General features: G+C 36.8%; 2 protein-coding genes and 1 long non-coding RNA gene across 3 annotated transcripts; all 3 read right to left on the bottom strand.

Moving 5' to 3' along the window:
• Window positions 1-396: 396 nt before the first annotated feature.
• On the bottom strand, window positions 397-3,797 carry LOC147762951 (uncharacterized protein F23F12.3-like). Its single transcript, XM_087009004.1, has 3 exons — window positions 3,605-3,797; window positions 3,155-3,227; window positions 397-2,247 (listed from the first exon to the last, which is right to left on the bottom strand). Exons 1-3 carry the CDS (start codon window positions 3,775-3,777, stop codon window positions 1,999-2,001), a joined length of 495 nt encoding a protein of 164 aa, XP_086865130.1. The 5' UTR covers window positions 3,778-3,797; the 3' UTR covers window positions 397-1,998.
• A 61-nt stretch (window positions 3,798-3,858) lies between these two features.
• LOC106181308 (organic cation transporter protein-like) lies at window positions 3,859-13,511 on the bottom strand. Its single transcript, XM_087009002.1, has 8 exons — window positions 13,020-13,511; window positions 12,112-12,431; window positions 11,131-11,250; window positions 7,002-7,113; window positions 5,410-5,599; window positions 4,880-5,012; window positions 4,446-4,546; window positions 3,859-4,245 (listed from the first exon to the last, which is right to left on the bottom strand). The coding sequence occupies exons 1-8, from the start codon at window positions 13,051-13,053 to the stop codon at window positions 4,014-4,016; spliced, it is 1,242 nt and encodes a 413-aa protein (XP_086865128.1). The 5' UTR covers window positions 13,054-13,511; the 3' UTR covers window positions 3,859-4,013.
• Window positions 8,632-11,016, bottom strand: LOC147762952 (uncharacterized). Its single transcript, XR_015333587.1, has 5 exons — window positions 10,847-11,016; window positions 9,734-9,857; window positions 9,399-9,503; window positions 9,186-9,290; window positions 8,632-8,967 (listed from the first exon to the last, which is right to left on the bottom strand). It is a non-coding gene; the product is annotated as an uncharacterized LOC147762952 (long non-coding RNA).
• Window positions 13,512-14,276: the final 765 nt, after the last annotated feature.

Consider the following 14,276-nt stretch of genomic DNA (forward strand, 5'->3'; position numbering starts at 1 on the left):
GGTGTTCATGGCATATATCGCGAGAGGGTGACAGTGTATTATTTGACATACATACCGAGAAAAAATGCAGTAATTTCTTCCTAAAACACCCCTAAAACCGAATAAAGTGACCCTATATCACGCTCTAGAGATGTTATACAGAATAAACTCGTCCACGTGTGCTGGTCACCTCCCCCAAATTCTTACGTAATGTCTGACCAATTTGGTCAATTTTTGCTAAATACTTGTCGTGGACATACAACTGACTTGAGAAGTATTTAATCAACCGTCGACACTGACCATGCACGTCTCAGCTGAGCCACACCTAGCTGGGACTGCTGCGGAAACAAAGTCCCAAGGCAGAACTTCTACTTTTTAGTGACATTTCTGATAAAAAAAAGGAGCGTCGGACCGAAATATAGTCAAACTAATTTTTCACAAGTGCAAAGGAGAAAGAAATGTACTTTTTGGTGATATTTCTGACAACGAGGCAGTTTCGGAATATATTCAAAATCGACGGATGTTTATTACGAGTTCACGGGAGTAATAATTCTAGTTTTTTCTTATTATTTCTGACGACGAGGCGGTTACGAAATATAGTCAAAATCAAACGGATGTTTATTTCAAGTCCACAGGAGTGATAATTCTACGTTTTGGTGACATTTTATTACTACGAGGCGGTTTCGGAATATACATGTGCTGGTTTTCAGAGCATTCATGTGCTACATGTAATTACAAGTTCAAAGGGGGAATACATTTGATTTTTACCGATATATCTGATAAAGGGGGAAGAATGAACAGCTTAAAAACAAAAGGTAAATAACACAACCTTCGTTAAAAAGTTATAGATTTACTAATAATTTGTATGCACGTGTGGCTTAAATGTTAACTAATTCCCGTTTTCAAACCATACCCATATGATATGACTTAGTGTAATAAAATGATAAATAATAATTGTTAAACGTGAAAAGTTTATGCTAATTTTTTAAGAGCGTGAGAGATTTTAAATTTGTCTACTGGTACATGTAGGTATATAACGCAAGCAACGTCACTATTCTCTTGATGCCAAGAAGGTCACATGATCACTCTGTCTTTGGCTTCCAGCATTTTAAGAGACCTCGACTGATTTAACCAAGATGTAGTCGTGAAATTCTAGACTACAGGGTACATCGAGGTTAAATCCGAGTTTTCCGAGAGACGCTACGCAGAAATGTCGAGTGAAGCGAGACATTTTTGGGTAGCGGCTCGAGGTTGCCCTCGATCTTCACTGAAGCTTGCCTAAATGGACAGGCTTCAGTGATCATCATATCGCCACGGTCATATAACATCCCTAGGTATGTATTAGTCAATACACATATCAAAATCAGGGAATAGTCATGTAAACATCTTTTCTATAGTTATAAAGGGTGTTTATCAATTCCAAGCTGCATTTTGAAGCAAAATAGTCCAATACGGGACACATGTAAACGCTATGATTGTGCTGGCAGTACTGAATTAGAAAAATAATTAAAACACAACTGGCGGTACCCTTATAGTGGTAACTGGAACTCTTTAGCTTTAGGAGTCCTCTTTGTTGACAAGATCTGTCCTGAATGGTAGTGATGAAGAGAGCTCGCCTGGCAGGAAACTTGCTTATTAGTGTGTAATATTACCACTATTAAAGTACTACTCTAGGAATATGGTTTCAAGTCATGGAGAATATTATTTTACATGAATAACTGCCAGCCTTCGTTGACAAGGTGCCTCAGTATGTAGATGATATTTAACTTTGTTATCAATTTGATTTTGATTTAAAGCTTGTTTAAGATGCCTATTTATTGAAAAATAGTTGTTGGATAAATATTAGACATGCACTGCCACAGTTACTCAACTTTTCCATTTGGGCAACTTTACTGCAAGTGCTATAATTAATTTTACCTACGTACTTATAAATTAGAACAGCTCTTTTTAAGGTATTTATGGAATAGATAGTTGTGCAGACGATTTACATATTATTGCAGACGTCTTGGCATATTAATATTATATTTTATCCGTGAAACGTGCCCCTTCGTCCTTTTGCAACATAAGTTCATGTAAAGGAACGTCAGTGTTCTTAGCCTGGTCGTAAGATCTCTTTTTCCTTTTGGCCATACAGAAACACCAAGATCTTGGCGGTACGCCATCTTCTAGCGCTTTCTGTCTTGTCTCAGGCAAGAAGCATGTAACCAAGCCTGCCACCAAGGCGAAACAGACGCTGATGACGTAAGGTGACCCCTGCCAGAACTTCGTCTGAAATTAAACAAAGAAAACATTAAGGAATGGTCTCCACAAGCTTCAAGTTTCCCTGTCTCTTGTTTACATATAAGCTTATTGCTTCTATTTTACACATAATAATAATAATAATAATAATAATAATTGAAATGAATGAAAATTTACATTCTAGGAATATTGTGTTAATGTAAAGGGGGGGGTTGGTTCATAGAAACGTCATTACCTTTCTCACAGGTATTTTAACCGTAGAACCGTGCAACTTCCATACAAAATAAAAGTTTGGCGCAGTCAAACTACATTTTATGGCGACAACAATCCCCAGCTTATTTGCGCACATGCGCATTCTTCACATGCTCAATTCTCCCGTAGAGGGGTAGTCTCCTTTGAGGCACACATTGCTACATATATGAGTGGACGTCAATGCATGAGCCCATTTTGCGCTCGATTCATTCTGTTAACGCGCGCGATATGATTAAGCTAGAAGTTATTTCCAACCTTTAACTTAAATCTTTAGTTCAAAAAATTTCACCGGCTTTTACTTCGATGAGAACCTTCAAGCAGTAAATTTTGAAGCACGTTTACGACTTTTACGACAGTGAAATATTCTTTACAGCTTCAAGCATGCATGGATCAACCGTACAACTGCCGACTGTTACATGTATGCGGTAAGTTATTTTCTCTACAGGTTATAGCAGTTGCTGTTGACAAAACTTCCTTTGTTCATGGGTTTCTTGTTTGCTCTGATGATGGTCACGGCGACTGCACAAAAAAAGGGTCCTTGTGTACAACATGGTCTGTAGCTTTAGACGCTCGTAACTCTCGATACTCTGCATTTGCAGTCCATTTAATACAACTACTGATGTTGAATAAAGCACACATTTCAATTTACCGTCGGTGGACCATCAGTTCAAAAGTTTGAACTTACCACATACGCCATCTGAGGAGCAATGATACCGCCTATTCTAGCTGACATGGAGGCAAACCCCAGACCTTGATTCCTGGTAATAAACAAGTACATATATGGCAATTGCTATTTGATCGTGTTCTGGAGAATGAATATGATCTTTCGGAGACACTCTGATTTCAACAGTCTGTTCTCTAAAGTTTGTTATTAAAACGTGTCGTGGTCAGCTTCGTTGATTTTGCTTATGAAGAAACGATAAATATGGTCTTTTCTGAACAGAAAAACTAATTTAAGTTTCTTGACCGGTTTTACATGTCTGTTTCCTCATTGACGTACGCAAAATTGGATAAAAACTATTGACATAGATAAAAGCGACAAACATATTAAATAATTACTGCATGTGTAAATCCCTTGTGTTGATTTTAACCAGGTTTATAGAACAAATACTTTACACAACTCTGCTTATATTACCTTATGGGCGTCGGATAGCATTCCGAGGTTAGAATAAACACGGCTTGCCAACTTATTGCTATACTGGTTGCTGCTATGTTAGATATCACTGATACTACCATCCATAACTCCGTGTACCGCCCAATAGCTACCAGGACAATGAGAGGTATCAGTAAAAATGCCGCTGCAAGCATAGAAACATTCACTATTCTACTTCGACCAAACCTGGAAAGTCAACGTATTGGAGGTAAAAATGTGATATTTTTGACACCATGCTTATTTATATGGCGTATGATAAAGCACAGCAACGTAGCAGAAGTGGATTTAAAATTGTAGTCTTGACTCTGATTCTCCGATGGCATGAAATGTGTTTTATCATGTATATAGTTTTATCAAACGTTTTCCTTCTTTATTTGCATATTAAGTAATTTCATCGGCGGAGTGATTGAAATTGATATCCAGGATTGTTTAGCTCAAATTTTCCATCAACACTGGCTGAAATACTGTCTAAAGACGCTGTTACATACCATCTTGTTAATATGAGTATGAGAATCGCAGCGAAGTACGAAAGACTGGCGTTGATGGCAAGGTGAACATATTTGTTGCCTGGCAAATTCTTTAAATTAAACAATAAACCATAGCCTAAAAGACTGTTTGTAAACCTGAAAATCATAATTAAAAATTGAAAGGCTTCACTAGATTTTGCCCAAAATTAATAAGTGAATGAAGGTAATTACTCATGTGTAATAATGCCATAAGATATGAAAATGGATTATTGCACATTTTCACGTGTCTTTCGTTAAGTATTACCAATGTGCACACAATTACATTGATTGCGGTAGATAAAAGATCTTAAACTTACCAAATAAACATAATAATAGTCGTAGTTCTTGTAAGCGTTGGGGTCCGAAAGAGATCCCAAAACCCGTACCGTCTGCCGCGTTGTGCTAAGTGCATTTCTTCCTGAAATCATTCAAACTTCAAATATTCTCCACTTATTCTATTTCATATACTTACTATACAACATGTTAATTCTCAAAGAAAAATACCATATACTTATAAATCCATACAACTGCGTTGGTTTTGGCTTACTCCATTGTTTATTTATTTATTTACTCAATTCAAATATTTCATATCAGCAATGTAACTTAAAAGGAGGGTGGTTTCCTTATTTTTGAGACTCCTTGTTTACGAATTGAATGTTGTCCTATGTACAACGTGAAACACAAAAGCTTTCTTTCTGATGACATTTGATATTATTGACAACATATTCGACAGTTGATAAAGGAAACCAACTTCACACTGTTGCACAAAAGCATCCATATCTGGCAAAGGTTTTTTGTTGCCTTTCGCAATTCTTTCAGCTATAGTGACGACCTCGTCATATCGACCTTGTGACAACAGCCATCTCGGACTCTCGGGAAGAAACCTGATAGTAGAACACATAACTATTTAAATGTTATAATATACTACAACTTTTATGAAGTTAAATGAGTGGAAGTTAAATATAAAGGTCTGATTATCTAATGTTAGTACATTATGAATTGATAATAATCATGCTGGAATATAAAGGTCTCTGGGAGGAGATCGCTATAATCATCAGCATACTTGTGATGTTTCTGACGTTTCCATTATACAGAAAAACTTGAACTCTCTGGCCATAGGGGTCGCTAGTACTCATGCAGTTTCAAAATTGTTTCAGTGTTTCAACAGGCTATTCTTGTGACCCCTGTGATTACAGAGGTTAAGAGGCCTGTGGATAATAAAGGTGGTTTTGTAAGTGGACATTGAAACTCCGGTTGATTAAATTATTTTTTTAAACTTACCACCAAGCGATGACGAATGAGAGTCCTGGTAAAGTAGTGCTCAGCAAAAATGTGCGCCATTCTCGGATGAAGTAGCCAAGCAGCACCTGTACCAGTGATCCCAATGGCCACAGCCCTAACCCACCGACAACGGGGCGATACTTAGGACCGAGGAATTCAACACTCCAAATGTAGCCGGCGACGATACAGCCTACGCCACAACGACAGAAAATGCAACGGAGAATCTCATTTACGATTGAAGAGAGAGAGAAAGAGAGAGAGAGAGAGAGTGCTAAATTTCATTTCAGTGATAACGCCCTTAAAAATTACTCGATGCTAAGTACCAGTTAGAATTTCAATATACATGTATTTTATAACAGGATTATTCCGTTATGTTATCCAAGTTGGGATTTGATGTATTTTGCATTGCCATCATGGCCAGAAATGCGCAGCATTCACACGATACGCGAGGGCGCTACAGTAGGGCTTCACGTGACTCAACTAGCCAATCACAGCACAACAATGGCATCGCACAGAGACTCTGTGATAAGTGCTCAGCCCATTGTCGAGTAGTGTTAGTTCATGGTAACAAGCGTCTGACATGTGCAGAGAAGTTTATTGTAGTATATATTTTTCTTATTGTTACATTATTAAATCTAACTCTGTATCCAAGTAGTAACTATACTGTACCAAGTCAGGTACTGATGATGTGCAGATGTCATATATTCCAGAATAAGCCATTACCACTAATTTATAACTTTAATTTTGTTTAATATGTTATTCATGAAAGAGTTCATGAAAGATTATTTTAATTTGTCAAATCGTGATCTTATTCTTTTTATATTCAAATAATTGAATAATGTGGGTAAAATTGGTTTTCCACTTCTTTTTTGCATTTTTCCTTTACTACAAGATTATTTTGGAATAGTTTCAGCATTAAAATTTAAAATAAATAGCAATCTGAAAGAAGAATTTTGCATAATTATTAAATGATGATAGGAATTTTGGATTAAGAGATTAGTTAAATACTGAGTAGTGATATTGTCAGTCAATTTGTGTAGAATCTGAAAATATGATTGAAAATACGATTGAATTCTTGGCCTTGCACTGGGCAGTTTCACATTTGTGCCAAGTGCTTTTTTTGGACTCCATTGTACAGTGGTAAAAGTTCTTCAATTGCCACGAAAGTTTTTAATCAGACTCTGTATGGTGCTGCTATCTGCTGGTGCTATCGGCAACGAATTAGTTTGCCTTTGTTTCTGAGTGAATCTACCGTCTAAAATCACTATTTCTGAAAATATGTGCGTTTTGCCTAGGGTAGGCTAGGCAATACACGGCAAACTTCTTAGTACGTGTGTACAACAGAATTTTTTTAAAAACCCTAGCGATATTTGGTCAGGAGTTGCTTGAAGCATAGTACAGCGTTGCTGTCTATCGGCATCAGGCCGTATGTTTGTCAATTATCACGAATTACCCACGAATCGCGAACCCATTCATTTTCCTATGGCAATCTAGCAACTCATTTAAAGTGCACGCATGCGCAGTGGGCTAAGCGTGACGTCATGCAGTGCATTTCTGGGGATGATGGTTTTTGAGAAAAGTTATTATTTTACCTCCAATCCCTGTTCCATTAATAAAGCGTAGTGCAGCAAACTGTATCCATCCATTAGTAATAGCTTGTGCTGCTCCTATTATGCTGGTGAACAACAAGGCAAAAAAGTACACCTGTAAGTTATAATGGTAAAATTGTCATGGCATGTTTCAGCTCTCTGCGCTTTTTGTGGATTATTTTTGTAAATGCGTTTTGTAGTCAAAATTATAGCAGTAATCAAACCTTCAATGCATTCTAATTTTATTTAAGTCCCCAAAGAGAAAAGAAAAACATTTAATGGATAGAATTAATTTTACTCAGAAACTGAACTAACAAACTGACAATCAAAACTGAAAGTGAAATTTCAATAATAACAAACTGAGGCACAGAACAATTTACTAGCAGCTAGGATCCAAAATAAAGAGGATAAGAAAGCGGCAAATCGCCTTTGAACCATGATACCTTCGGGTAAACATTCCCCTATTGTCTAGTTAAGCTGTTTTGATAGCTTAGACAGCGTGTGGTCAGGCTAGCGTGACAAAGCGTGCACAGGCAGTTATCGCACATTACCGTATATTCTCGCGGTTGCTACGTTCCCGTCCGCCATGTTGGTTGTAAGTTTCAAAACGCGGTTGATTTCGTGAAATGTTTTAACGTTAAATATTGCAGGAAGTATTAAAAAATGGGTCTGTATACCATAACGTTCTTTTTTGATATTGTGTTTAACAAAAAATAAAGTTGTCACTGGAATATTATGAAGAACAGCATGCTTTCAGACAAGAAGAAAAAAGGGCTATAACAGGTAATTGTAACACGCAGACATGAAATAGATGACAATGTGCATTGGTTTTGCCAGTCGTTCCGGCGATTTTTGAATTATCTATGCGACATGAAGTGTTCACTTCGTATCATGTTACATTATTGTACGTAAAATATGTTTTTGTTAGAAGATTCCAAGAAGGACAATAACAGCAAATTGTCGGCGAAGGCCAAGCTCGGAGTGTCGCTGTGACAAACAAACTTTAGATAATTAACAGAACGTACTTAATAGATCACAACATACAGATAAGCTATTTCACCAATGATGTTCAACAATGCTGGTGACTTAAAAATTGTAAATTATTTAGGGCGTGTTAAGTAGACGATTTGTTAGTAAATAGTTACTGCATCTTGTAAAGGAAATTCTTTAGCACTCTTTTTACACTCAACTCAGATTTCTTGTGTAATTTGATAGATTGAATAGACATTGGGTTTATTGCATTTTTCTGTTGCGTTGTACTGTCATTTAACTGTCTAAGAGATCCAAATTTCACAATGAATGCATTGATCATAGAAATAAAATAAATGCTATTATACCACAACAACAGCGGTTAATCAAATTATTCTGAAATCTATGCTTGCCATCACTTTGTGTGTTCTCCATAGATGTCTGCACTCTGTAATAATCTCTTAAGAAAATACTACAAAAAGAAAACTTTTAGAAAAAAAATCAGGGACTAACTTTGAATGTCAGAATGAATTCACAAACCATTGGTTAGCACGGGTTAATTGTCCTTTACCCCAGGAAAAGCCATTTTTTGGCCAAAATGAACAGTTAATATCCCTTGAAAGTTCTCTCTCCCCCTAAACACCAAGTGAAAAAAATCCAGATGTACAGTTCAAATAAGTTTATTAAACGAATTCACTTGTTCATGCAATTCATCACTGTAATTTCCCAATAAGATGCAGCCTGTTAAATGTAACCTGTACACATTTACTTATAATCTAAGTTTATCAACAAATTGAAACCCCAAAAAACTTCAAAACATTTCATTTATGATCAACAAAATTGTCACCACAACACCATTTATCTATTAATCATGGCTTATAGAGTTAAAAAAAAAAGAACACCATCTTGTAAAGATGCACTTTCCATGGACCCTTCATGAAGTGCCAATCCCCAGTGGCACAGGTTTGCAGACTGTCAAAAAATGTTGGTATACTGGACCCTAAATGACAAATGAAAATATGTGTTATTGGAAACAATAAAATTTATAAAGGTGTCACTGGAAAATTCTATAGAATATCCTTAAATATAAAACTATTTAAATGGCACCTTAAGATTATTCATAAGTGAACTAATGTAACTGACTAACACTTCATGAATTTCATGTTGTAGGGAACAAAGTAGATGAAAACGAAGCAATTCATTGTATAAGATTCTCACCATGTGACTGTTGAGTCTCTGAGTTGTCAGAAGAAACATCCTTCAGGCTGCTTAAAGACATGTCATCCTCAGGTTCACTAGATTGTTGACTTGACACTGCACATTCTGCATAAGAAAGGAACATTTAGAACTCCAGTTTTAAAAATACCAAATAAATTAATGTTAACCACTTTATTAATTAAAATAAACCAATCCATTGTATCAATCACTTACCATTTGACTGTTGAGTCTCTGAGTTGTCAGAAGAAACATCTTTCAGACTGCTCAAAGGCATGTCATCCTCAGAGTCAATGAACTATTGACGTGACACGACACATTCTGCATAAGAAAGAAACATTTAGAACTCCAGTTTTAATAATAATCATAAATAACTTAATGTTACAGGCATCTAAGATGATAATAATAATATACACCACATTCACAGCATTCCAAAATTAAAGACTCTGGTTGCAAGCTGGCAGATTAAATAAGAATATAACAGCAACATTTTGTTTCATTTATAAAATTCACCTGGTTATTTGTATAATACACAATGCAAAAACCTTTACCACTGTTGTCATTTGTCCTTGGATACGTAGTTGTGTCTTTGGAAATCTTTGCTGATTTACCATATTTCTTGGCCTGGGCATTCTTAACCTTCTTGCCTATCTTCTTTCTCTTTTTAATTGGCATCTGAGGAAAGAAATATGTATTACTATGTACCCGACCAGTCAGTGTTATACTAACTCTGGACCACATTGTTAAAAAATAAATAACATATATGTTTTTATGAAGAAAAAGGTCATGTTTTTTACCATTCAGCCAGGTTGACATTAGAGTGATTAGGCAATTTAAGTCCTTGATATCTCTGGAATAAAAACTCTAATCCACTAATATCCATTGTAACGTCTTTTGTCCCAAAACATACAATATAGATGCAGGTTTAAAATGAGACATATCAGTTATATTTGTGTGCATTTGTATCTAAAAGAAGGGGTCCGCGGCGTTACATCGTTCGGCCATGTTGAATTTAGAGTGATTAGGCAATTTAAGTCCTTGATATCTCTGGAATAAAAACTCTAATCCACTAATATCCATCGTAACGTCTTTTGTCCCAAAACATACAATATAGATGCAGGTTTAAAATGAGACATATCAGTTATAATTGTGTGCATTTGTATCTAAAAGAAGGGGCCCGCGGCGTTACATCGTTCGGCCATGTTGAATTTAGAGTGATTAGGCAATTTAAGTCCTTGATATCTCTGGAATAAAAACTCTAATACACTAATATCCATCGTAACGTCTTTTGTTATAAAACGTACAATATAGATGTGGGTTTAAAATTAGCAAGCCAGTCCCATGTAAAGTTTTTTTGTATAGGTAAACTACCTCCCAGAACTATCGCTCCGCCATTATTGGCGTTGGGGGCACTATTTCTACGCTCTTTTTACAATCCAACTTATTTCGTTTCCCACATTACAAGGTGTTGCCATATCAAAACTGTACTCCGAATAACTCTGCATTGACAAATATTCGGAAAGTGCATCCGCCAAATAACAACGAGAGCGTAAACATGCACGGCAGTGTAAATTTGCCCGCCATCTTTGCAAATCTAACGGACGGGGATATTGAAATTGATATTACTGTCTATTGAAGCTACAAACTGCAATATAAATACTCACGGTGCTTCACTGCATATTCCTTAATCAGCTCCTCTTGTCTTTTGACGAAATTCTCCGGATACAATGAAAAAAACGCGACTAAAGCGGGACCTTCGTTTCACTCTGCCGTAGACAAGCTACCTGGTCATTTGAAAACGAGGCTCGCCGTACCAACCCGAAGGCATCATGAGGCACGCGCCGCGGGAGACTCCCTTTGAAGTTTGAGCCACTGTTTTATCCTCTTTATTTTGGATCCTAGCTAGCAGCCTAGATACAAGTATTTGGTCTGATGATCAGTACTCTACCTTCTTTCGACCGAAAGCGTCCCCCAGCTGTCCAAACACCAGGGAACCTATCAGCACCCCTGCCATCTGGAGGGACGATATAGTGTCACTGATAAAGTCTCGGTTGCAGATTAAATCCCACTGGAACGATACAATTGATTCATTTTTTTTTTCATAGACTTCATTCAGAACAGTGAACTAACTTGTCCGAGAGTCAAATATGGCGACCCACTAAAAAGCTTGCCGTCTAATAGATTCCTCATGGGGAAGTGGGTCGGGACTTATTGCAAGGGACAGACGTAAAGCATACTTGCGCTTGTCTTGCCTCATAGGAAAATTAGTCTTTCAGAATGGGACGCGATTTGAGCAAGGCGACTGTAGTACAAAATTATATACCTCCACTGCTTCTTCTTCAACAGTATTAATTTTTATAATTGTTTTTAATTTATTGCTATTTGTTTTTATGTCAGTCAAGGAAGACTTTATTAATGGTAAAAATGATGGTAAAATTCCGTGTTAAATCACGAAAAAACATTGTTATCATAAGAGGACTACTAGGAAATTGTTTATCAGTATGTAGAGGATACTGTCAAGGCAGCATAACATACACCTCTGTAACTGTAGATCAACACTGCATATGAATGAAAAGCATTTAAAAAATTACAAAATAAAGGGACCCACAGACATAAAGCATGTTAGACGCCGAGCAATACAGGTATAACTCATATCTCTAATAAAGGCTGTGCAACGAACAGACTGAGCTGGAGCAAAAAAGTATGAACAATTTTTTTTTATCTATCCGAGTGGAAATAGTCTCCATAAGCATAGATATCGTTAAGATACTCCCAGAACGTTTATTTTTAAAATTGTAAGAATAAGATACTCTTTTGACAGAGGCAAGTCATGAAAACACTTGCAGAGTTTAGCAAGTGCACGAAATAACACACAAAACGACCAATAGCAAGCGTAGATCATGACAGAGAGAAAGCCCTCCACTCTTACCTCTGTTACAATGGATGTAAAATCAGGGTTAAAAGTATGGCCAGGACAGGGAAGACCACTCTTCGTGCACTTGCCTATTTCCACCACATCCTCCCCTTGGTTATTGCTATTGTATAGCAATGGTACAGCTACTGATGCTGTCTCAGTTACATTATACACAGTCAAGCTATCATTCAAAGTCTGGTTCCCATACTGATTTGTGCACTTCCAACCCGGGTCAGCTCCGACGAAGACTAGGGCTAACATGGAAAATCCCCCGATGAAGTCCATTCCTAGAGTTATGGTAAATACTATTGCAAATTGATACCATCCGATCTGACCTTGAAAAAGTAAAAAAGAAACAGGCCTTAATGTACCTTGCAACAAAATGAATTACTGAATATTAAACCAAAGAATATTTAGGTTATTCAGAAAAGTGCATTTGCATCCTGTTCTAGTCCCATATTTCGTCTCGCAGCAACAGTGCCACATAATTCTTCAGCCCTACACGTTTAAGTGTACTATCGATATTAAATATCATTCCCTTAAAAAAAGACATCAAATTGTGTCTATAACCGAGTAATTGTTCAGCCTACAGGACGTTTCGTACCATGTCATTTAAATGTCAGTAATTCTAATTGAGTCCTAAATAACTTAGATTGCCAAATAGTATTTCGGAAGGAAATCTCGACAACACGCACTTTTATTTAAGGAGTGGAACAGTTTTTAAGGTCTTATTTCTGAAAGATAAGTAGCTTTGGGGGATATACAGACATAAGAATATGCCTTTGTCATATGTTCGAGTTCATGTTGTACACGTTTAATTTTCCTTCGTTCTTCGTATGCAGCAGATATTGCTTATTTTTACCGGGTGGCAATTTCGAGCTAGCAGAACTGTACTACGGTACATATTTTTACCCAACACTTACCAACTTTGAGCAGGATATCTTCAAACTGAGGCATGATGTACTTTGTATTGATTGGCTATGAGCACCAGTCAAAACGGATATTCAACACTAGGCACCCGTCTGCGACACACGGGGCAGTGCTGTGTCCCACACGTGGATCAAAACACTTGAAAACAAACGGAGTAAGACTTAGGACGACAAGGTTTATCAGGCACCATTCCACAAAGTCACGTCTACAGATGCACACAATTGAGTAATAATTGGAAATATGATTGTAATCACTTTTAAACAATTCTGATTTCATTCGATGCTGGAGTATACACTAACGCATGTATTATAAAGCAGCAAAAAGTAACAAAAAAAATCAACGTGCTGCAAATATTGCACAAAACATTTGCCTTTGAAAGAGTTATTATTTAAAATTGTACCTCTGAGCAGTGTGCAATTCTTCACATATAGACACATGCTATGTCACCACCGACGTACAATGATATGTAATTAGTATATCTTACCTATGGCGTTAATGCAGGCTGTAGCATGAATAGGCCTATGTGTGCAGTCGCTGTGATTATAATGAGCAATATCAACGTGACGTAGACCCTATTGAGTAACTGATAATTTGTAGTGGAACAGTAAAGTGTAAAACTGTATAGGTCCACCGATCTATATACGAATGTGGCTAATAAAAAGTACAACTAAACTGACACACAAACGTGATGAATTAGTACAAAGGACTGCGATTAGTCATAAGATATAAGAGAATCGATTTCCGTGGCTAAATTTTCTTTTACATTCTGTACCTTTTGCACTGGTCTGTTTGTTTACAAGTTTCACATTCGCTGAAGAAATATTGCAATTAAGGCCTTCGTGTCATTTGTGTTAAAGGTACATACCTGGACGAACCGAGCATCGGTGGAGCGTAGATTCCCAGTACACATGTAAACCACTTCTACTAGATTCTTATATGACTCAAATAAATTTGACATGCCAATGGATAAACTGAATAGATCACTCGATCAGCCATAAAATACCTTTAGACTGCTCTTTTCTTTAAATTTTTGGTTGTAAATTTAACCTACTTTCGTGACCTACTTTCCTGCCCCATTGACATACAGCTTAGAATGCCAGCAGAAAAATCCGTTCAAATATCATTTTCGGGTAAAATTAAACAATGCCTTTTGGTAATTCTCTTAGTTATACTACTTGAAACTATATGCTGGCATTTGGTTGGTTTTTGTGACAAAAATTGACTTTGTATGCATCTTTAAACAGAGATCT

The sequence above is a fragment of the Lingula anatina genome, chromosome 3, assembly GCF_051362555.1.
Source record: "Lingula anatina isolate TDL-2025a chromosome 3, LinAna3.0, whole genome shotgun sequence".
NCBI lineage: Eukaryota > Metazoa > Brachiopoda > Lingulata > Lingulida > Lingulidae > Lingula > Lingula anatina.